Source organism: Salvia splendens, chromosome 18, assembly GCF_004379255.2.
Source record: "Salvia splendens isolate huo1 chromosome 18, SspV2, whole genome shotgun sequence".
Classification (NCBI taxonomy): domain Eukaryota; kingdom Viridiplantae; phylum Streptophyta; class Magnoliopsida; order Lamiales; family Lamiaceae; genus Salvia; species Salvia splendens.
Window position 1 is genome coordinate 3,134,930 of NC_056049.1, and position 23,129 is coordinate 3,158,058.

The 23,129-nt window shown below is 36.0% G+C and overlaps 3 protein-coding genes and 2 pseudogenes across 3 annotated transcripts; 4 read left to right on the top strand and 1 right to left on the bottom strand.

The window, feature by feature from the left end:
• Positions 1–278: 278 nt before the first annotated feature.
• LOC121777603 (DAG protein, chloroplastic-like) lies at positions 279–2,165 on the top strand. Its single transcript, XM_042174910.1, has 5 exons — positions 279–717; positions 1,184–1,281; positions 1,397–1,462; positions 1,567–1,754; positions 1,911–2,165. Exons 1-4 carry the CDS (start codon positions 371–373, stop codon positions 1,734–1,736), a joined length of 681 nt encoding a protein of 226 aa, XP_042030844.1. The 5' UTR covers positions 279–370; the 3' UTR covers positions 1,737–1,754; positions 1,911–2,165.
• A 1,014-nt stretch (positions 2,166–3,179) lies between these two features.
• On the top strand, positions 3,180–4,088 carry LOC121777888. The gene has a single exon (XM_042175227.1). It carries the CDS (start codon positions 3,180–3,182, stop codon positions 4,086–4,088), a length of 909 nt encoding a protein of 302 aa, XP_042031161.1.
• Positions 4,089–6,285: 2,197 nt separating this feature from the next.
• Positions 6,286–7,193, top strand: LOC121776357. The gene is made up of 2 exons (XM_042173528.1): positions 6,286–6,862; positions 6,929–7,193. Exons 1-2 carry the CDS (start codon positions 6,448–6,450, stop codon positions 6,973–6,975), a joined length of 462 nt encoding a protein of 153 aa, XP_042029462.1. The 5' UTR covers positions 6,286–6,447; the 3' UTR covers positions 6,976–7,193.
• A 1,404-nt stretch (positions 7,194–8,597) lies between these two features.
• Positions 8,598–9,296, bottom strand: LOC121777108 (annotated as a pseudogene).
• A 6,667-nt stretch (positions 9,297–15,963) lies between these two features.
• LOC121776450 lies at positions 15,964–18,204 on the top strand (annotated as a pseudogene).
• The last annotated feature ends 4,925 nt before the right edge of the window (positions 18,205–23,129 follow it).

Genomic DNA, 23,129 nt, shown 5'->3' on the forward strand with positions numbered 1-23,129 from the left:
TTACGCCAATATTAATTGACAACACTCAAATTTTGCACGCATGCATCAATTTAGCATCGAATTTGCCTCTAAAACATTATTTACGAGACAATTGAATTTTTCATTCAAATTTCGAAAGATATGAATAAATTAAAATTTAATCATAAATTATGATTTTATAGACGTTAACCTTATTTTAAATGATAATTTTCCATCATTAAATTGCCAAGTTTTAAATTGGTGTTTGAATTTGCCAACTTTTGATGGGCCTTGAAGAAAAATTCGATCCACCAAAATCAGCACAAAGTGTGAAATTCAGGCAGATTTTTAATCTTATCATCTTCTTCCTCACTGAAACTCTCATTCTCCCACAATCCCAACAACCAAAAAAATGGCAACTTTGAATCTCTCATCCTTCTCCAAAACCCTAAACCCTATTTCCAAAACCCTAATCCCCAAAATCTCACACCCCTCCACACTTTCCGTATCCTTCCTTCCTTGCGCTCGCCCGTATTTAACTAAATCAAGAAGTGCCGCTTTGCCGGCCGTGAGGGCTTTGACTGACGGCGAATACTCCGCCAAAAGGAATAGCGGCGGTGAGGAAAGGGAGACGATATTGCTACCGGGATGTGACTACAATCACTGGCTCATCGTCATGGAATTCCCCAAAGACCCTGCTCCCACCAGGGACCAGATGATTGACACTTACCTCAACACTCTCGCTACAATTCTCGGCAGGTCTCCTTCAGCAAAATTATGATGTTTTATTTTGATTTTTTTTTATTTTTTTTTGCCCCAGGATAATATATGCTTCTGCTAGTTGATAGTACATTTGAATTATTGTGAGGTATTTTATAGTATAAAAAGTAGTATTAGTAACTGAAGTATTGCTTGTAGTTTTGGCTGAAGACTCTAAGGCTATGTTTACTTTGAGTGTGATAGGATGACTTGATAAATATAATCCAATCTAATCAGCTATTACCTTTGATGAATTGATGAATTTTGAGGTTCTTATGGGAGTAGCTTACTACTCCCAGCTTTTATGGAATCCTAAATGTTGGCATTGTTCCGAAAAATAAGAAGGTGGTTGTATTCTGATGTTATGCCTATTGAAGTTGATGAGTAGGGTTGAGTGATGCATTCGTATCCATCTGTTTCAGCGATGTCAAACATCTCACGGTTGATCTAAAATTCCGTGTTTCAGTATGGAAGAAGCAAAGAAGAATATGTATGCCTTTAGTACCACAACTTACACTGGTTTTCAGTGCACTGTATCGGAAGAAACATCTGAGAAATTCAAGGGTATATTGAATGTGGCAATATCTTCCTTCAGGCTCCAAAATGCAGTTTCTGTTTTCACAGACGTTATTCGGGTCCTAATAAGTTGTTTGTTTGTTTATTTTTTCACTTGCTATAGGCCTACCTGGTGTTTTGTGGGTCTTGCCTGATTCATATATCGATGTTAAGAACAAGGACTATGGAGGTTGGTTATTTTTTAAATTTCTTAAGTGGTCGACATACAAACAATACTGTCTGCGTTACATTTGAACATTCTCCTTTGCACGCTTGCTGTTTTTATGGTTGTAGGGGATAAGTACGTAAATGGAGAGATCATTCCCTGCCAGTACCCAACTTATCAACCGAAGCAGGCTAGAAGTTCAAAATATAAGAGCAAAGCCTATGTAAGAAAGAGAGATGGCCCTCCTTCGGAACAAAGAAAACCCAGACAAGAATCAACACCGGAATCTGCTTCCTAATGAACTATGACGAATATGGTAATTTGGTTGTAACTATTTCCTTTATAATTGATGAGGAAAATATACCGTAAAGATCTTTGCTTCATTAGGTACTCTAATTTATTCAGTCCTGTTACTGCTAAGTGCTTGGTCTTTCTACCGATCCAATTCTATTCTTGTTTCCTATTGTTCTAGGTTGCGAATTGCTATCCGTCGATGCTGTTCTGTCAATACTTGCTTGGATTGGAGCATAGTTTTCACTAGATGAGAGCTTTGTTTAAGTTTATGATCCTTACATTTTGAATCTCAAGCGAGTTATAAGGCTGCCTGCCTGTTTTCAGTATATGTATCCAGCTGTGTTAGGAGTAATTGTGACCAGTGCTATGAAAGTATGTAGTAAAAAAACTTGTTAGTCATGAATCAATTATCAAATGGCTCGTTTATTCCTAATATCGCTATTTATCGTATTTATCTTTGGCTCTGGTTATGCACCAGATATGTACTAAGCTTACTGGGGAACTAATACCTCTAATCCGAGAGATACTGTGTATATAGTATATGCCATAGCACTATTGCAGTTCCTTGCTGGAGGAGATCTCTTCGCTCAACAAGCAGCTAAAGTTCCACTTCAAGGACTCAAGCATGTATAAAATCTTCTGGTCTAACGATCCATGCATCTGGTGCTCTAGGGCGACCAAAGTATCCACAAAATGCACAAATCTGCAAGCATGGTATATTCTTAGTGATACAAATCAAGAATTAGAGATAGATGCCAGAATTTTAGGTGCTACCTCTAACTCAGGAGTCTGTTAATACATCCTTGTTTATTAGTAGTCTTATCTTTAGTAGGGTTTATTTAAAATTGCAAGTATGATTAGGAGTCATAGTAATTCTCTACAAATACCTCCTTGAGGATTGAAGAGAGGTATCCAAGGGATCGAATAGCAGTGCCGTGAGGTTAGGACTCGTTCCTTTCTTGGTTAGGACTCGTTCCTTTCTTGGTTAGGGATTCGTCTCTTTCATATATCAGTTTAAGTTTCGATATTTTATTTCATAATTATCGATCCACAGCCGTTGCATCCAGCAAGTTTTTACCATCCTTCTGCGTGAATTTCATTCCGTTCAATCTTTTATTATGCCTATGGTGCGATATGGTTCGTATGCCGATATTTTATCGAATGCTTTTGGTGCATCTGCTTTTACTCCATATCTCTAAGATAGGTTATCCTTACTAGAATGCTAGTTGTGACTGAAATTAAGAGGTTTTATGGAAAATTAGGCAGGAGGGTGTTGTGTCACTATCATGATGTGTACTATTGTTAGAAGTGGGCACATGCACCCTCCACCGTTTTTTGTTTCTTTTCTAACAAAAACAGTCTCCTATGGATAAGCATCACTTGGTTTGTATGAAATCTATTTCCACCTTGATTTCTCTGAAAACTAGGCGATCCATTTTCCGGCTGAATGGAGTTTTACGGCTACAACGGCGATGATCGCTACTGGAGTGCTCCCCACCAAGGTTTCGAACCCGCACCCCACTATCCCTCTCCATACGATCCCGGTGAGTATTACTCAACCCCGTTTGACTACTCTGTATCTACTTATCCCGATCCGATTAGTTATGCTCCTCCGTCTTACGATTACTACCACTACTCTGTATATCAACCGGAGACGAACTATAGTTGTTACGAACAGCCCCCTCCCTATTCCCACACCAGTTTTACAATATCACACTCTAATGTGGAGTTCAGTATACCCGAATTCGAAGAGTATGACCCCACTCCCTATGGTGGAGGTTATGATCAGGCCATGACATACGGAAAGCCTCTTCCTCCTTCCGATCGCATCTGTTATCCTCGCTCCCTCCCCCAATCGGATGCCCCGGTGAATTTCTCTTTCGATTCGATCCCTTCGCCCTATGGGAAAGACCAAGATGTTACCCCAACTATCCCTAGCGAACCGGCAGATACCAAACCCGAAACAGGTAAGATTATCGATGATGATGGGAAGGGCAGTGAGCCGGTCGATGTGATGATCCCTATTGTTGAGCAAAGTGATGTGATCCCTACTTTTGAGGAAAGTGATGTGATCCCTATTGCTGAGTATCCCAATTATGGCTCTCAAATTCCATATGGGTCTGGATTGGAAGGTGTTGATTTGTGTGAGGGTCTGTTTGGTTACTGGCCGTGCTTAGCTAAGAAGGCGCAGGCCGCGCAGCATCAGAGGAACTGCTGCCACGCCTGCGATCAGGATAGGCGTATCGAGCCGTGGGAGTCAGCCGCGGATTATCTTTTCGGTAGTCCTGTGCCGTATGGTCACGACAATTATCATCAGTCTCTCTACCAGTCGGATCAAATTTCTTGGCTTCAATAGTTATTCTTGGTATGATTTTCATGTTATTTCTTGGCTGCAAAATAAACATGTACAGTTGAGTTATTGAATTGGGCAATAAACTGTACTATCCACATTGAGTTATTGAAGAAGCATTGTGCAAATTGGTGGAAGGCAAAATCATGGCATTTTTTTAATAACCTAATTTTGTTATTCTTGATTTCTTCTTTGTAAAGGGATGTGTAACCCACCTCTTAACACACTGTAATAATGCCATGGCACACACTTTATTTGCAAAATCCGACAATTTCCTATGCATTGTGGAAATATTCAACTAGGCCAATCTCAAGAAATGATGGAGTATGTATAATTCTCTTATAAATAAGTGTGCAAAATGAAGGTAAAGTATAAATTATGGAGTAATATTCATGAAATGATGAACAGTGAGGTCAACATGTGAATAGGATACAATGAGTATTACATGTACGAAAATGTTACTAGGAAAGAAAAAAGTCATAAAGTAAAAGCATGGGCTCTTTGAAAAATAATTTCGTAGTATCTATTGTGCCTCTAAATCAATGGATTGAAGACTAAAAAGGCAGTAGCTATTGGTACTGAAAATTCTTGCAACAGGAATCTTTGGGAAAGGTATATCTCTACATAATCTTTCTTAGGTTTAATCATTTATGAGCCAACTTTGCTTTTACCCATTTACAATAGTGAAATAATTTTCAACAAAAAACTTAGCCCAGCTCTAATTGTTGGCGGCGCTTCCTGCAATTAGGGTTTGGAATCAATATCATTTTTCTTGGTGAGGGTATTTTAGTCTTCTCACCTTTTCTTTTTTTACTTTTTTCGTTACTCACTATTTTTCTTTCGTGAGTAAACATCACTATCTTTGTGAATCGTGGTTAGATACTTTTGTTAAATATGGGTATTTGTCTATTTGTTCATACTATAACCAACATATATATTTTTTTTCTTTTAAATAAATAATGAAGTGTAGTGATAAATTTATATAATTGTATATGGATAATTTGAATAATTTTGTCATTTTTATAATTTCCTCAATTAATACTAGAATTTATCTATTTTAATTGAAATTTTCAACTTACTTAATCACTCTTCATGCGAAAGAAGAGATGATGATTAATATTTTCTTATATAATTATTCGTATAACTTTTTTCTATATTTAATGAAAGAAAGAAACGAGCTAAAGAACAAAAGGAAAATAATTAAAAAATAAAAAGATAACGCATAAGAAAAATACTTACTCATTATGACTATATTATTTTATTACACAATTCACATTTTAACAAGAAAAATACTTAATATTTTTTTCGTATATTAAGATAAATGATTTTATTCTTACTACAGTGATGATTTATACCTCATGATCCTTTTTTTAAAAAAATTTAATGAAAAAAGTAAACAAGAATAACAAAAAATAAAGAAAAAACTAGATACTAAACTAAAATGATAAAATTGAACTTATTTGAAAAATATATAGTTTTACTATATTAAGTTATAAAATTATTTTACAATTAAATATAGTAATTTAATTATGTAGTGTGTTAATTAATAGTACTACCATAATTAATTCATAATCTAGATTAGCGATGTTTTTTCCTAAAATGATAGAGTTAAAAAATATCCAAAATTATGGAGTAGTATATACTACTACTACTACTAAGGATAAATTAGTCATGATATTACTCCTTAAAAAAGAACTAAATTAACTAATACTCAGAATATAGTAAAGTAGTATCATAATAATAATATTTATATTTGAGATGAAGATGAATAAACGAACAAGAAAGTTCCAAAAGTGGGGACAAAACCTCGTCATTTCCGTCATCGGACTGGCTCTAAAGAAATGCCAACTTTATCCTGCCCAATTGATGCATCACCATATGATGTTTCCTTTTCTCATGATTTCCTCTTCTGCTAAATACAGCTCTATATTTACAAATTTATTTATAGTATTTGGTGTATTTCATAATCTTCCTGTTTGGTACACTAACCATGTCACAACTAATTAACATTTGCAATTGAAATATCTGGTTTGTCAATGAAGATATATAGTACGACATGAATTGAGACATTGCCTCCTCAATACAATAATAACAATCATGTATTGGAGTATAGTATGTCCAACAATTATTGGCTCTTAGGTAGATCTCCTCTGGCAAGAAAATGCATTTTCATCTGTCACCAAAACGCCAGCCTTTTTTTTAATCACACACACCCAAAAATCACAAACAACATTTTAGTAACAAGACAATGCTAATATAGAAATAAAATTTATTCATTACTTAGTAGTCCCCACATTTCACCCCATAATAAATAAATAAATCCTTGCTCTTTTCATTCCATAGCTTTCACATTTCATACCTCACTATGCTGCTGTTGTTGAAAATTCTAATACTCAGTCTCACCACATTGGGCTCGGCCTCGGCCTCGATTCATGACCTGCTGAGGAGCCGGGGCCTCCCGGCCGGGCTTTTCCCAAAGAATGGGGTGAAGTCGTATGAATTGAGTGAAGATGGATTGTTGGAGGTGTTTTTGGAGAGGCCGTGCATGGCGAGGATGGAGATGAGGATTTGGTTCGAGAGCGTGGTGAGGGCGAACCTCAGCTACGGTGGGTTGATGGGAGTTGAGGGGTTGTCTCAAGAAGAGCTGTTTTTATGGCTTCCGGTGAAGGACATCATCGTGTACGATCCTTCCTCCGGCCTTATCTTGTTCGACATCGGCCTCGCTCACAAGCAGATGTCACTTTCTCTCTTTGAAGAGCCTCCTCTTTGCTATCCCACTTGTAAGATCCATTTTTCTTGTTTGTTTGTTTTTTTTTAATATCTCATTGTTGTTGTTGTTGTTGTAGATGGGATGCTGGACCGCGGCTTGGGTTTGGAGCCGAGAGATGAATAATGTCTCATTTGTTTGCCTTTGTAGGCACGTCAGGAAGCTGCTCCGTACCCAAAGTCAATGATCGATCTTATCTCCCTTTGGTTAAGGATGAATGAGTCTCTCCCACTCAACTTCGGGACTCTTTTCTAATATACATCTTTGTAGAATTGTAAAAACATGGATGCTAACTGCAGATTTTTTGAGATGAATGAAGAGATTGTGGCTCTGATTTTGTTCTACATGTACTAATTTGAAGCACCAAGAATCCCCACTTTGTGTTCTGACAAAATCTTGATAAGTTTAAGGTTGGCAGAATCATTCAGATTGAAAAATTAGTAGTAAATGGCAACTTCCTAACTGGAATTGGTTGCTATTCACATTATTTTCATGAATAGATTGTAGAATACCTGAAGTGAGATAGAATGAGGAAAGAAGTGAGTTAATTGATGTGGGGCCAGGAAATTTGGTTTTATAATGAAGCTTTTCAACAGACCATTGGCATATATGATCTGTTTGAATGATGAAAATGGGGCCCACAAACGGTTGGAGAAAAAGATTAAGGTTTGGTTATAAATGGAAATTTGAAGAGGAAGATTGCCATCAATCAGTAATTGGGCAAATTTAACGATTAAAGTTGAGAAAAAAGAAAGGTTTGTTATATCTACATTTGCAGATGTTATCCCTCTCTCTCAGTTTTGTTGATAGTAATTATTAAATTAAATTGTTCACGAGTCCAAAGACATGCATATGTGGACAAATTTATGGCTGTAAATCATCTCTACTGGGCCTCTTAATGTTTCTGGAAAGCACCATTAATTTAGATATTAGCTTATATATCTTGTACCTCGTGGTCCCAAATTAGGTTGCTGTATTCTTGTCAATTTGTTTGTAACATTCATGGTGTTTGGAATCGAATTTAATGATTCACATAAATCATACATGTTGAATACGAAGCGAGACCTATTCATTTCGTTGTTTGAAGAATTTGAAGTAAGGAAATCGTCTTCAAGTAATTTCTTGTTTGTATCATTGATGGGAATTAGATAGTAATGATGCATTTATACGTTTCACTTGGGGACCATGACCCGTATCTAGTGCAATCTGTTTGTTTTGGGCCTCTTTCGCACAAATACAGAGTCCATAATAACATGAGTAATCAGCTGGTTTTGGTGTGGAGGCCCAGCCCAACAGATTGTCAAACTGTAGATTATTGGCCTGGATTTGTATCCAATCTGTTTAAATTTAAGTATTTACATTCATGATATTGATTGAATAAAACAAAATTTAGGTTATTGCAGCAGGGGAATATGCTTTTTCTTGCTGTAAAACAGAGTATAGAATAGAAATCTCAAATTTTGTTACAATTTTGAGTGTGAATATTATAGAATGTAGTATGCTCTAGTAAAGACATTTTGATGGAAACAAAAGATTCTTTATTGCTATCTCTGTAATAACTGCAAACAAATAAGATTTTGTTCACTTCTTTTACCAGAAAAAAATCTTGAAGAATACAATGGCCATGTCCAGAATTAGTGTTTAGTATTGTACTTGTTCTGTTTTTGATCACCTCAATCTCAAAACTTGTTTAATTATTGGATGGATTAATGATCAATCAATGCAAATTAATCGCGGTTATAATATCTCTAGATGCTCCTTATGAACTCCAACAAGTATATCTTCATCTGGTCAGCCTCCGGTAATCCACCACGAGTTTCCTAAACATTTTGGAACAAATGAAATCAAAATCTCTTCATTTTCTACTTATGTTTGCTAGTTATACCTGACCAAATGAGGTGAAGAGAACTGCTCCTCTGGAAGTGGTAATGGTGGTGTCAATGAGATCGATCCCGAGCAAGGTAATGGCTTCCATCAGTTTAGTAAGCGCGCCTCTCTTCTTCTGGAACACGATTCGTATCCATGCTTAGTCCCACATATATTGTTTACCTCAACCTCCACCTGTTAACATTTGATAAGTAAGAGCAATTATAATGCTGATCAATTTGAGATAGAATGAATACTACTTTTATTACATGCTTCATCTCTTTCTCGGCGTCCATCTCCTTCAGTTTGCTCTTCTCTTCATCGACGCTAGTTTCCTCCAATTCCAGGAGATGGTGGCTTAGTTCTTCCACGGTCATTTTCAGCTCTTCGATGTAAGTGATTGCATCAGTGATTATAGTGGATTTAGTCATCTGCACCAGCAAACTCATATTCAGACATACTAAATCGCAAGTAAGGATTGGTTTTCGATTACTTGCATTGGTGATGTTGGGGACTAAGGCGCGCAGCTCTAGCTGTCTGTCCCCGAGCTTCTTGCGCCTTCTCATCTCAGCTTCGAGGTTCTTGGATTTGAACCTTTCATCGCCCTCGTTGCTGGTGTTGTGGCACTCGTTTGCCATGTACCTCCCTATCGATCCATTTGATCTTCGTTTAATGGTGAGTCAAGCACATTGACATCCAAATACTCTTTTCCTTTTCTTTTAAACTCACACTATTCATCTCACATCTTTGTTGCATCTCTATAGTGTTTTGACTTCAAAACATGTACTAATGTTTGTACAATTTCTCTCATTCATAAAGAGCATGTATGCGCTTGATCACATTCAATATGGAAGCTTTAAACCAAGTTATCATTTCAAATGTAATATTGTTTCTTAAAAGTTAGGTTAAGTAATGAAAGTTGTAACGAGGGAGTTTTTTCCTTGAGCCTTTAAATAAGCACAGGCTTTGGAAGAGAGAAACACACCACATTCGTACCTCTACATTTAGCAATGCTTGCCTCTCATATGGGTTCACCACTTACTCTCTTTAATAGTATTGTGTGCTCAATTCTCGAAATTCTATCAAGTTAACTTCCAATCATTGGTGACAATTATTAACATGAGAGCACTTAGTCAAGGTGTACTTATCTAAAACACCCTTGTTGCAGGGTTTGGAGATTTTGGTTAAAAAAAAAGTAAACTGAGGCTTTCTGGGTAATTATACAATAAGTTTAGGAACTAATAATGAGATTTTTTTTTCTAAGGATAGCGTGTGTGCCATTGTCGGATCTAGGAATCAATAACCATGGGCAGTGACAAAGCCATAATTTTAATCTAGGATGGCCTAAATTATTGTTAAAGTTTGTTGAGTTGTTTTAGTGTCAACGCATAAACAACTCAAACATATATAATAAAGAGCTGCACGCAAAAGATGGATAACAAGATAAAATATAGAAACATTATATAATGATATTTTTAATGCAATTAAAGATGCTAATTTATTTTTCTAAATATACCACTAATGCTTAAAAATCTTCTTCATTCTTAGTGTTTCAACTAAAATTAATTTATTCTCAATTTAGGGACGCTTTCTTTTGCTTCCTATAAATTATAGTCATTTTTCAAAACTTCCATAATTGTGTCTCAATTTTTGTTTCATTAAAAAAAATACTATCCCGTGTCACTGTAGTTGAGTTATGCTGAATCATATTTTTTTTAGCAAAAAACAACACACTAATGTCTATTACTTTATTCTCGCTCAACTTAACTCATTTAACTCATTTTTTTGACATCATGTGCCTAAAAGAAATGCATCTAAAAGATAAAAGAATAAATCCTTTCACTGATAGTAGTACTCCCTCTGTACTTGAAAAATATTTACATTTGATTTAACATGAGTTTTAATGTATAATTGATAAAGTAAAGACAGCGAGTGATAAAATGTGGTATAAGTAGTGTTAGTGGAGAGTGAACTCTACATCATTAGTAGTGTAGTGTAAGAACATCTCCAATCATTTACACCAAACTCAAACCCATTTTAGTGTGAATGTTACATCAAATATGATTTTACTCAAATTATTTACACTAAACTCCAACTTAAAAGAACATTCTCTACATTAGGTCTTTTTTACTCAAAAGATTTGAAATTTTTTTGGTTTTAGTGTAGTGTAAACCTAAAAATAGGTACTCCCTTCATCCCAACTAAATCGAGTCGTATTCCATTTCGGGATGTTCCAATTAAGTTGAGTAATTTCCTTTTTGACACAACAAAATATCCAATCATTCTTACTTTATTCCATCACCTACTTCACTCTCTCTTTATATTTCCTACTTTATTCTCCTCTCCTACTTTTCAACTCAATTTCTTAATCTTCATGCCCAAAAGTATTGACTCAAATTAGTTGGGGCGGATGAATTACTATTTTTTACTCAAACCAAAAATGGGATTGATTTTGGAATATCATTGGAGCTAATTAATTATCTATCTCATTTTAGGTTTTAGTGTACCATTAGAGATGATCTAATTGTATAATTTGTAAATAAAATAATGTAGGGATATTGTGTTGTTTAACTATTTTAAAATTAAAAAGTTTATACTTTCTAAGGATGGACTAATACTTTTTTTTTATTTTTCAGGAGCAAGAAAAATAATTTATATTTTCAGAGACGGAACGAGTAGTATTTATTTAATGCGCCATAGAAATAATGGTCGATAATTCTTCCAAGGACATTGAAAGAAAGGAAAAAAATTGTTAAGTGGATGCTATGTTTTTTAACCCCACATCATAAATTTGTTTTTCCAATCTACTTGACTAAATGATGTAAGTTCTATTATTTGAAAATGAAACTCACTGTGAGGAATAGCTTTAGGAGAAAACGTTTGCATCGTGTGTCTCTAATATACACATTTCTTAAAGTAGAAATCACATTATCTTTATTTTTTTCTTTCTCATTTTATTTAAACTCACAAAATAATACTCTCTTCGTCCTATGTTATTCGCACTTTCATATTTACAGAGTAAATTTAAGCACAAGTAATTAGTGTAATAGAATTAGCATTTCAAGTATAATAAGAAAACACTTAATAAAGAAATACTTAATTAACTTTAATATCTTAATTAAATATCCTAATTTTTACTTAAATAAAAATAGTGTAAATATATTGGAAATGCCCGAAAATGAAAAGTGCAACTAGCATGGGACGGAGGGAGTACTATATAAAATCTTATGCTGAAAATCAAACATTTTATACAGCTGATGTAATAATGTAAACATATTTTGCGCGTTTAAGAAGTTAATGAAATATGGGAGCTTGATATTATTTCTGATCTTCATTCTCATGATTTTATGTGAAGGAGTTGATGCATTATTTTTTAATACGAAATTTTAAAACTTAATAATATTAAAATTAGTTGATGAGAGAATAAAGTTTGGATACTTATTACCAAACTTAGAATGCTCGACATAACATGATTTGAATTTGCTAAATTTAGAAAATCCGAACATTCTAGAATTAAAAATCATAAATATTGAAAAGAGAGACAAATTGGAACAGACAATAAAATATAGAGAATCCTGCAAGCTTGTCGTTTTCTCTAACTAGTCAAATACTAATAAATACTCTATCAGTCCATTAAAAATGAAACGTTTTTCTTTTTTATCTGTCTCATTAAAAATAAAACGTTTTTAAAAATAGAAACAATACTCTCTCTACTTTTTCTTCTCTCTTACTTTACTCTATCTTCATTAACTCATAAAATACCACTACATAAAATCTCTTTATTAATGGGACGGAGGGAGTATTGAAAAGAGAGACAAATTGGAACAGACAACAAAATATTGAGAATCCTACAAGCTTGTCGTTTTTTCTAACTAGTCAAATACTAATAGATAAGGCTATATTTTATTTGATTGAGGGAAAACCATATTTATGTTTTTCTTTACCAGATAATCAATAAACTTATAGTGCATGACATAACATGATTTGAATTTACTAAATTTATAAAATCCGAACATTCTATATTTAAAAATCATAAATATTGAAAAGAGATAAATTGGAGCAGACAATAAAATAGACTAAAGGCCAATTTTGGTCCTTAACATATTGCGATTTTTTTATTTTGGTTCAAAACATTATCTTTTGAATTATTCGGTCTCTCACAAATAAAAACGGGCCACATATGGTCCATTTTGGACGGTTCCGTCAAATTTTTGACAGAAATTCCCCCCTCCAGCATCTCCGCCGCCAAGCTCCACCGTACCATCACCTTCGGTCCTCCTCCTCCCTCACCAAACCAATCCAGCTCATTGCCACCGCACCATGCTCCTACCTCCTTCTCCAGCACGATTTCTCCTTCACCTACGGCCAGCCGCCGGTCCTCGCCGCCTACACACCGCCGCCGCACTGCCCCTCCCCAAGCTCCGCAAAATCGTCCTCGAGTGGGCGGCGACGTGCAAGGCCAGGGAATTCGACCACATCCTCGACTCCGTCAGCCCAGGCACCCCCTGGCGCCGCCTCTTCCCCGACGACCTCTGCTCCTCCGCCCCCCACGGCGTCGTCTGCGACTTCTTCTACACCCCCACCATACCTCGCACGTCACCGAGCTCAGCTTCGGATATGTCTCCGACTACACCCCCAACCCCCCCTGCAACCCTAACTCCACCCTCACCCCGCAATTCCTCGTTAGAGGAGCTGATCTTCATCGAGATCGGCGGCGCCGAAGGCCTCCTCGTGAGGTTTAGGTCAAATTTTAGGGTTTCCGTCAAATTTTAATGGAATCATCCAAAATGGACCAAATGTGCCCCGTTTTTATTTATGAGGGACCGGATAATTCAAAAGATAATATTTTGGACCAAAATAAAAAAATCGCAATATGTTAAGGACCAAAATGGGCCTTTAGTCTAATAAAATATTGAGAATCCTGCAAAGCTTATCATTTTATCTAAAACTAGTTAAATACTAACAAATAAGGTTGTGTTTTATTTGATTGAGGGAAAACGATATTATGTTTTTCTCGACCAGATCATCAATAATACTACTCTTCTAAAATTCTAGTTAGGCCTTGTTTTATTCATGGTTATTCAATTTTACTATACAACAATTTTCATGCCTCGAAAATGCAATCATTTCATCATTGCCTGGAAATAATAAATTACATACTATCATAACTCATAAGCGTGTTATCTAGACGTAGAATAGTTATTTTTGGTTCTTGTTTTTTCCTCACTCTATTATGCAATTTAAATAACGATTAAAGTACAAAATTAATTTCTGAATATTGTTATGCAATATTTTCTATTGGGTCTAAGGTTAATCGCCGCACTTCACAAAAAGTTGACAGCTTACCAAGTTTTGATCACCAAATTTTGTTATCATGTATTTTGTATAGAATCTAATCTTTACGTACAAAACTTACCATCCTCTTGAGTTTTGAGACAATGAGTTGGTTCTAACACTGATTAGGTGCATGCACTATATATAAATTTAGGATTAGATATATTACACGAAAAACACAATAACTTGGACCTCAGTCCAATAACCAAGATGACAAGTTTAGATTTCGAAAATGTATTGTGTGTAACTATAAAGTATGAACCATACCCAGATCTCTTTTGAATAAATACACAAACTTATGCATTGTTATAGTTTTTTCACAAATTGAATACCAATCAAAAAATCTCCTACGGACACGAAGAGTGAGGAGGCCGAACCGGCCCAACTGCTGGAAAAGACGAGAGAAAAGGGACGATGGCCTTGGCGCCAAACGTGCCCGCTAGATAGATATCAAGACTAGAAACTGCGACAGAACACAAGCCGATCGCCAATCTTCGGACGCTAGTCAATCGTTTGGAGCAGCTTCCTAACACAAAAACTAAATAGAAAATGCATGCCGATTAAGAATCTTCTGTTTGTCCGCCTACTCATTGGACTAATTTTTCTCTTCCTGACACAAACAACATTTAGCCAGCATGAAACGAGTGTGGTAGTTATATAAATTATACTCACATTTTATTATAAAATCAATATATAAAAATAAGTCTTACATTCCATCAACTTTTCTACTCACTTTACTACATAAAAGTTAAACAATTTCTTAAAACCTGTCCCGGTCAAATATGAGACATTTAATCATGGACGGAGGGAGTAACTTTTTGTTATTAATTTACTAATCACATGAATATGTATATGGATAATGTGAAGAGTACGCATGACTATTTGTCATTTCATATATAAGACTATTAACAGTATAAGAAACATTGAAGAATAGATTTATTCAATCAAGAATTGATTCGTGGAATGTTATCCATTTCCATTGGCGGATTTAGGAGGAAGAGGCGGCGGGATGTTTAACATGTAATTAATATGTATAATGTGAAGATTACACACGAATAAGCACAGTGTGTATGTGATTTCATAAGAGTATCAATTGTATAAGAAACTTGTAAGATTTATTACATGTGATAAGAAAAGTGTTTCATGTGACTTATATAATAGTAGTAGATATTGTTATATTTCTCTCTCAAATCCTTCATGATGAAATTTGGAGGGGTTGGACTTTTTTCTAATTGGATTGGACCAAGCCACAATTAAACAAATCGAAAATTTATAGTTAGGTAAGTGAATTTTTCATTTTAAGTCCAAATATGCCGTTGGGTCAGTTATATTTGGATCATAGTCGGCGACCCACTCTGATACCATTATAGAATCATAGGGTTTCATCCTAAAACCAATAGGTGATAGAACCCTATAAATTTAAGTTCTCTCTTCGTAAAACATACTAGTTGACAAACCAATGAGGCTTATTTATATAGTGATTTTAGTTCTCTCTTTTATATTATTATACTCCCTCCGTCCCCCTGCAGCTGAGTCGTATTCTTTTTTGGGTTGTCCCACTGTAGCTGAGTCGTTTCCTCTTTTAGGTTTCATTTTTTAGCAAAAGCAACAACTTTTATTCTCTCTTACTTTACTCTCTCTTACTTTATTCTCTCTTCATCTATATATATTTTTTCTTTTTCTACTTTATTATTCATTTTACTTAACTCATGTAAAACAACTTTTCTTAAATTCCGTACCGAAAAGAAATGCCTATGCTATAGAGGATTGGAGGGAGTACTATTTATTTATGTTTCAATTTACAGCCCATGTAATCTTGTTTTCTTAATAGTGGTACTAGTATCACTATAGTCTATATATAGCCCCTCCAACTCAACTAATAACATCAAGGCAAATCTCATCACTCATTATTCAACCACTTGTTCAGATCGAAATATATTGATCATGGAGGAGGTGATTAGGAGGTCTGCAAACTATGGAGCTAGTGTTTGGGATGATGACTACATTCAGTCCCTCGCAAGTCCATTCATGGTAAAACCAGATTCATTAACTACATTTCATACACGAACACATTGAACTAGTTTAATTCTCAATTTGTTGAACATTAATCATGTAGGGAAAAAAGTACGTGGACCAAGCTAAGAAGCTGAAAGATCTGGTGAATATACTGATCCACGAAACCGAACACGAGCTCGACCAGCTTCACCTTATCGACAATGTGACGAGACTAGGTGTATCTGGCCACTTCAAGGACCAGATAGCTAAAATGTTAGACAAGATATATGAGGCACAAGAATGGTGTGAAAAGGACTTGCATTTCACATCTCTCAAATTCAGACTTCTCAGACAGCATGGTTATCATGTTCCTCAAGGTTAATTCTAACACATTTTAATCAAACTAAATTACTAACAATATTTTCTTAACTAACTGACTAACTGATCCTTAACGGATTTGTTGGTGCAGAGGTTTTCTGTAGTTTGATGGATGAGGAAGGAAATTTCAAGGCCTCCCTTTGTGAAGATGTGAGAGGGCTCGTATCTCTGTATGAAGCTTCGTATCTAAGCATGGAAGGGGAAAGCATAATGGATTTAGCCAAAGATTTCTCACTGAATCATCTTGCTCAAAAGCTTGACCAAATCACAGAGCCGCATCTAAAGGAGCAAGTGAGGCATGCTTTGGAGTTTCCTCAGCATTGGAGATTGCAGAAGCTATACAAGCGTACGAGAATACCTCTGAAGCAAACCTTATTCTGGTGGAGCTGGCTAAGTTGGACTATAACATGGTACAAGCAACGTACCAGCAAGAGCTCAAGCGACTGTCAAGGTAAAGTTAGTACTAGTTTTTACTTTTTAGTAAGAGTGGAAGCATTCATAGTTGCTGAGTTACAATTTCAGTTGGTATGAAGAGACTGGTTTGCCGGGAAAGCTGGGATTTGTTAGGCACCGGTTGGCAGAGTGTTTCATGTGGGCTCTGGGATTAGCTCCGGATCCTCATCTTGGATATTCAAGGGAGATTGTAACCAAGATGGCTGTTATGGTCACCATTATAGACGACATATACGACGTATATGGAACCTTGGAAGAACTTCAATTGTTCACTCACACAATTGAGAGGTTTGACTGCTTAGTTCATTCAGAATCAACATACATAAGTCTTTATCAATTGCTACCATTCATTTAAATGCTAGTACTAACTTCAGGTGGGATATTAATTCACTGGATACCCTTCCAGAATATATGAAGATTTGCTTCTTAGCTCTCTTCAATTGTGTGAATGAATTTGCTTATCATATACTCATAGACCAAGGCTTCAATGTTATCTCAAATCTGAGAGAACTGGTAAAAACATGTGTATATGTTAACTATATACTAAGATTATGATAATTTCTGAGGAAATTTGGTCGTAATGTATGTTTGTTGTTTCAGTGGGCAGAACTGTGTAGAGCTTTCTACTTGGAAGCAACATGGTTTCACAGTGGATATGTCCCAACCACAGATGAATACCTAAATACAGCATGGATTTCCATTTCCGGTCCTCTGGTTCTGATTTTTGTTTACTTCACCACAAATCCTATTAACAAGGAGGAATTGAAGAGCTTAGAGCAATATCCTGGTATCATTCGCTGGCCAGCCACAGTTCTTCGTCTGGCCGATGACTTGGGAACTTCATCTGTAAGAAAACCATATATGTACAATAGCCTATATGTATATTAAGCCTCAACACATCTATGTTTGAATATAGTATGTTCATAAACAGTACGAAATGAAACGAGGGGATGTCCCGAAGTCAATCCAGTGCTACATGAAGGAAACGGGATGCTCTGAGGAGGATGCTCGCAAGCATATAAAGCAGCTGATAGACATGGCACTGAAGCGAATGAACAAAGAGATATTGATGGAGAATCCCATAAATGATTTCGGGCGGACTGCAATGAATATTGGACCAATTTCACTCTGCATGTATCAGCATGGAGATGGCTTCGGCCTTCCCTATTCCGAAACCAAGAAAAATTTGATGTCCCTTGTCGTTCAGCCCTTTTCGATGCCTTGAATTCCTACGCAGCAGCTCTATACATATGTTGTATTTCAATAAGTATGAGTCCCTTTGCCTTTGGCTTAGGAGACTGTTTGTTGTTTCTTTCCACATTATGTTTCATGTCACAACATATGCTTCTTCTTAATATGTATCCGACATAATGTATAATTATCAAGTGTGGTTTCTCTCTTTGCATATATCAAACAAGTCGTTTTTATATAATCAGCTCATGCACTCATCTTTATGCATGCATAGGCATTTTTCTTATGAAATGTTGCTGGAAAGTTGGTTTGAACTTGTAGCTTAGGGTCCAAAGTAATTTGATTTATTGTGTAATTGCTGCTATATTTATATTCATAAGAGATATTTAATTAAAAAACTTATATGAAACATTCACAACTAACAAACGGAAGAATCGAATTTTGAAGCTCAAAGTCTTTGTAAGTAAATACAGCAGCCCAAATAAAAAATTATAGATACGCGACTGGCTCGTAGAGCTCTAATCAATGACGAGGATTGTTGGAAATGAATGAAAGCCTTTATATGGACAAGGTGTTTGGTCCTTCAGTTGATGTAACCATTGATGTGTTAAAGAGGGGAGTTTTTTCAAGTTTTTCTTTGAGCCTATAAATAAGCGTAAGCTTTGGAAAAGAGATACACACCACATTTGTACTTCTACATGCACCAATGCTTGCCTCTCCAAGTTCACAATGGTTTGTATTGTTAGGGAATTAACAAAAACGTGAACAAATCGGATGTCCTGAAAGGTGTGAAACACTTTCAAATCAAATCAATTTGGTGGTTCTACCAATATTTGATCGGATACAATTTAGGTTTTCAGAAGATTCGTATGTTGATTTTTCGATCCTTCTTGGAACCAGAAAATGATCAATAAGAAGAGGCTGAAAGTGAAACGTCACGTCTCTTCTTTTTCACAACTGTTTTTAACAGTTTTTGGCAGGTTTCGAAAATTACAAATTAGCCCTTCAGTTATCGGAAATTATATTTCCGGATGAATTTCTAATATAGGTTAAAAGTGCTTAAATAAAAGAGGCAAAAGGAGCTCAAAATCGCAAGTCGCACAAAACGCCCTGGTCGAGCGTTTTCCTCCTTAAATTGGGCAAACCCTCTGGAACCGGGCATTTTTTTCTTGAAAACGCCCAGGTCGGGCGTTTTGCTTGTTAAGCTCGCCCGGGTCGCGCATTTCTTTCTGCATTGCGCGGATTTTTTAAAACGACCATAACTTCCTTATCCGGGCTCCGATTGAGACATGCAAGATACTCACGCGAAGCCCTTTTGACGATGAAGACAATGGTGGTCTGAGGAGAGCATTTGTAATTTATCTTCATAGAGAAATTCCAGTTTGAATTAGACCTCCAAATTCGGCTTGGCTACTTGTCATGTCTCTACCCTCTTCTCGGATCTCAATCAACCCATGACCCTCGATGTCGTTGAATCCTATGATTGTGAATACCCAGATTCACATCATCCTCTCCTTCTTTGTGAAATGATTTGTCCTCAAATCCGGTTCTTCGATTCTTCTTTGGGACACCCGGATTCACATCATCTCCTCCTTCTTTTGAAGGATTTGTCCTCAAATCCCAATCAAGCATACCTACAAAATCGAGCGAGTCCAAATCAAATATCATAGTTCTAGAAGTTGGACTAGGCTTACCAAGGGAGTTGAGGGCTACATAGTCTAGCTTACACATCACTATGTGGAGTATAACTAATGAATATATGGCCTTATCAATCATACCATCATCGTGATCATAAAGTAATAACAATATTGGAAAAATTCAGCCACTAAGGATTAGGGTGCAATGATCAAACAATGACGCTTGCATCAAGTAAAGAGCATATGATTTCCAATCTAACCATACTCATGTGAACTCAATTTCATAAGCAATGGTATGATTATCAATACATTTTCCTTGATCATACTCTAACGAGTCCAAAATATAAGCACATGATATGGAGGCACAATAGTCTAACAATTCTCTCACAATGCACTTCAAAACAAAACCATTTGTTGTAATATTTTTGACAAAATAGCCATAAAACATACCAACCCCATTAAAAGGTTTGATTGTCATACAATAATAGAACCTATCATGCCAAGACACACATGCATCAAACACTTTGTACCCCTTGGTCCCAAATCCAATCACTCTACCAATCCACATATCTAACATTGCCTTCATAAAAGAATTTACATTCTTAGAAGGGCTAGGGATACACAAGAAATGATCCTCATAGCTTGTAAGACTAAACTTAGCAAGTAATGATTCAAGATTATCATGCCACGTATCAAACAAACCACAAGTGATAAGAGTATCAACACAAATGGTCATTTGAAAACCAATCACATTCACTTGTTTCATTAAATCATTATTACAAGTTAAGGTGAGAATACTTGAACCTTGGGAAAGAGATGATTCAACTTGACCTTGCTTCCATGAGTTCATCACCGTTAAGAAGTTACTCGGTGCATCCACGAATCGGGGTTCATATTCCAATCCTTCCAATTCTTGTCTCATAAAGTCATCAAAGAGAAAAGATAAGTTATAAGGTAAGTGAAATAAGAGTCATTATCCTCACCAAGTGCAAAGATGATATGGTGATTTAGAGCCCTCCCAAAGTTGATCTTAGAATCTAACTGATAAGCCTCGTTTCATGCATTGGTTTTGGATCTAAATTCTGTGTTTTCCATTATGCTAACGTGTAATTGTAAGTCCAGGTGCGTGAATATTCTGCCAGACCCAGGAACGAGTGTCATTTACCAGGGCAGAGAAAATAAGAGTAAAAAGTAAAGAAAATGAGCAGAATCCTCAGGGGGCACAAACGTCAAATCACAAAGACTGTTGCCCTAGGGATTGGAGCTGCGCCTATATATACGAGGAAAAATATTGAAGAAGTGCTGCAATTTTTAGTTAGAACATCTTTAGGAGCTCTCGGCTCACTCCAAATAGTTACTCTCTTAGCTCTCACGCATTTGGTTCACATGGGAAAACCTGGGTAGTGTGGTGTTGTTTTGATAAGTTTGGAAGTGTAACACCGTCCTGATAAGGACGAAGAAACAATCATTTACTTTTCTGCACGTATTTTCTCTCGCCGAGACTTCCTTGCCGGAAGTTCGGTGACTGTTTTGTGACTGACATTCGAAGTTCTTATGGTTAATCTAGCTTCTGTTTTCTGTTTTCACTCTGATTCTTGATGTTTGTTTTGTCTTTACTGATTCAAGAAACATGTGTGCCCGGATTTGTTCTTGCAAAACTACCTAATGACTCAAACAAGAAATATGACAATAAAAATGGTGGAACAGGAGAAGAAGATGATAAGTGTTATGATTTAGATTAAAGTTCAAGAAAGAAAACTCAAAGGCTACTTTCACAAACAACAACCTAATGGCTCCACAAAACTAGCAACACAAGAACTAGTAAAACATACCTTAACATTCAACCGAAACCCGACAATAGAATGGAATGCAACCACAAGGGATTTTGATAAATATTCAAAAAATGAAGATAGGTGCTCACAAATGGAGTCTTTGTTCTTACAATATCATTCAAAACCTAATGGTAAAAACCCTAGACATGAGTATTTATAATATAGGTTAAAAATGCTTAAATAAAAGAAGCAAAAGTAGCTCAAAATCGCAAGTCACACAAAACGCCCGAGTCGGGCGTTTTCCTCCTTAAATCGGGCAAACCCTCTGGAACCGGACATTTTTCTCCTGAAAACGCCCGGGTTGGGCGTTTTGCTTGTTAAGTTCGCCCGGGTCGCGCATTTCTTTCTGCATTGTGCGGATTTTTTAAAACGATCATAACTTCCTTATCCGAGCTCCGATTGAGACATGCAAGATACTCACGCGAAGCCCTTTTGACGATGAAGACAATGGTGGTCTGAGGAGAGCATTTGGACTTTATCTTCATAGAGAAATTCCAGTTTGAATCAGACCTCCAAATCCGGCTTGGCTACTTGTCATGTCTCCACCCTCTTCTTGGATCTCAATCAACCCATGGCCCTCGATGTCGTTGTATCCTATGATTGTGAATACCCGGATTCACATCATCCTCTCCTTCTTTGTGAAATGATTTGTCCTCAAATCCGGTTCTTCGATTTTTCTTTGGGACACTCGGATTCACATCATACTCCCTCCGTCCCATGTTACTTGCACTCTTCCATTTCGGCTCGTCACAAACTACTTACTATTTATAGTTTAAGTTATAATTAATGTATTTAATTAATATGTTAGATTAAGTTAATAGGTTATTTATTAAGTGGTGTCTCATTACACAAAAATTTTTAATTTAATTACACTAAAAAATCAATCCCAAATTTACGGCCTAAAATGAAAAGTGCGAGTAACATGGGATGGATGGAGTATATTTTTGTTACTTAAGATATCAAATGGATTTTAGCTAGTAAAAGTTGATCATTTTTATCACATTTTATTTTCAAAATGTCATTGCTAGTTTTGTGTAATATGTGGACAATATATTGTTTGTATAGAAACATAGTAACGCGCCTCAAAAAATAATACTTTGTCAAGTCACATGTCGATGCTACGATTTTTAACCCCACATCTAAATATGTTTTTCCAATCTATTTGACTAAAGAATATAAATGCTATTATTTGAAAATAAAACTCACTGTGAGGAATAGGTTTAGAAGAAAGTGTTTGTACTGCAAGTGTCGGTCGGTTCATTAATATCTAATTTTGGTTATTATAATCGAACTAATCATCGGAAATGATAGAAAAACTAGGCAGCACCGATCCGAACTCTAATTCAGTTAGAACCGATCAATTATCATACTAATCGAATTGGAAACAAACTGATCTCAATTCAAAAATAAGAAGATATATAAAAAGCAGAAGCGCAACTAAATTAAACTAGCATTGTTTGTTGTTTTAGGGTCAATTCATTCATTTGGTAGTGTAACTCGTTAATTAATTTGATGGGGTGCGTACTAAACAAGCCCAACAGCAATGACGGCCCATCAGCCCAAAGCCCAAGGAAGAGTATGAGTTCGGCATTAC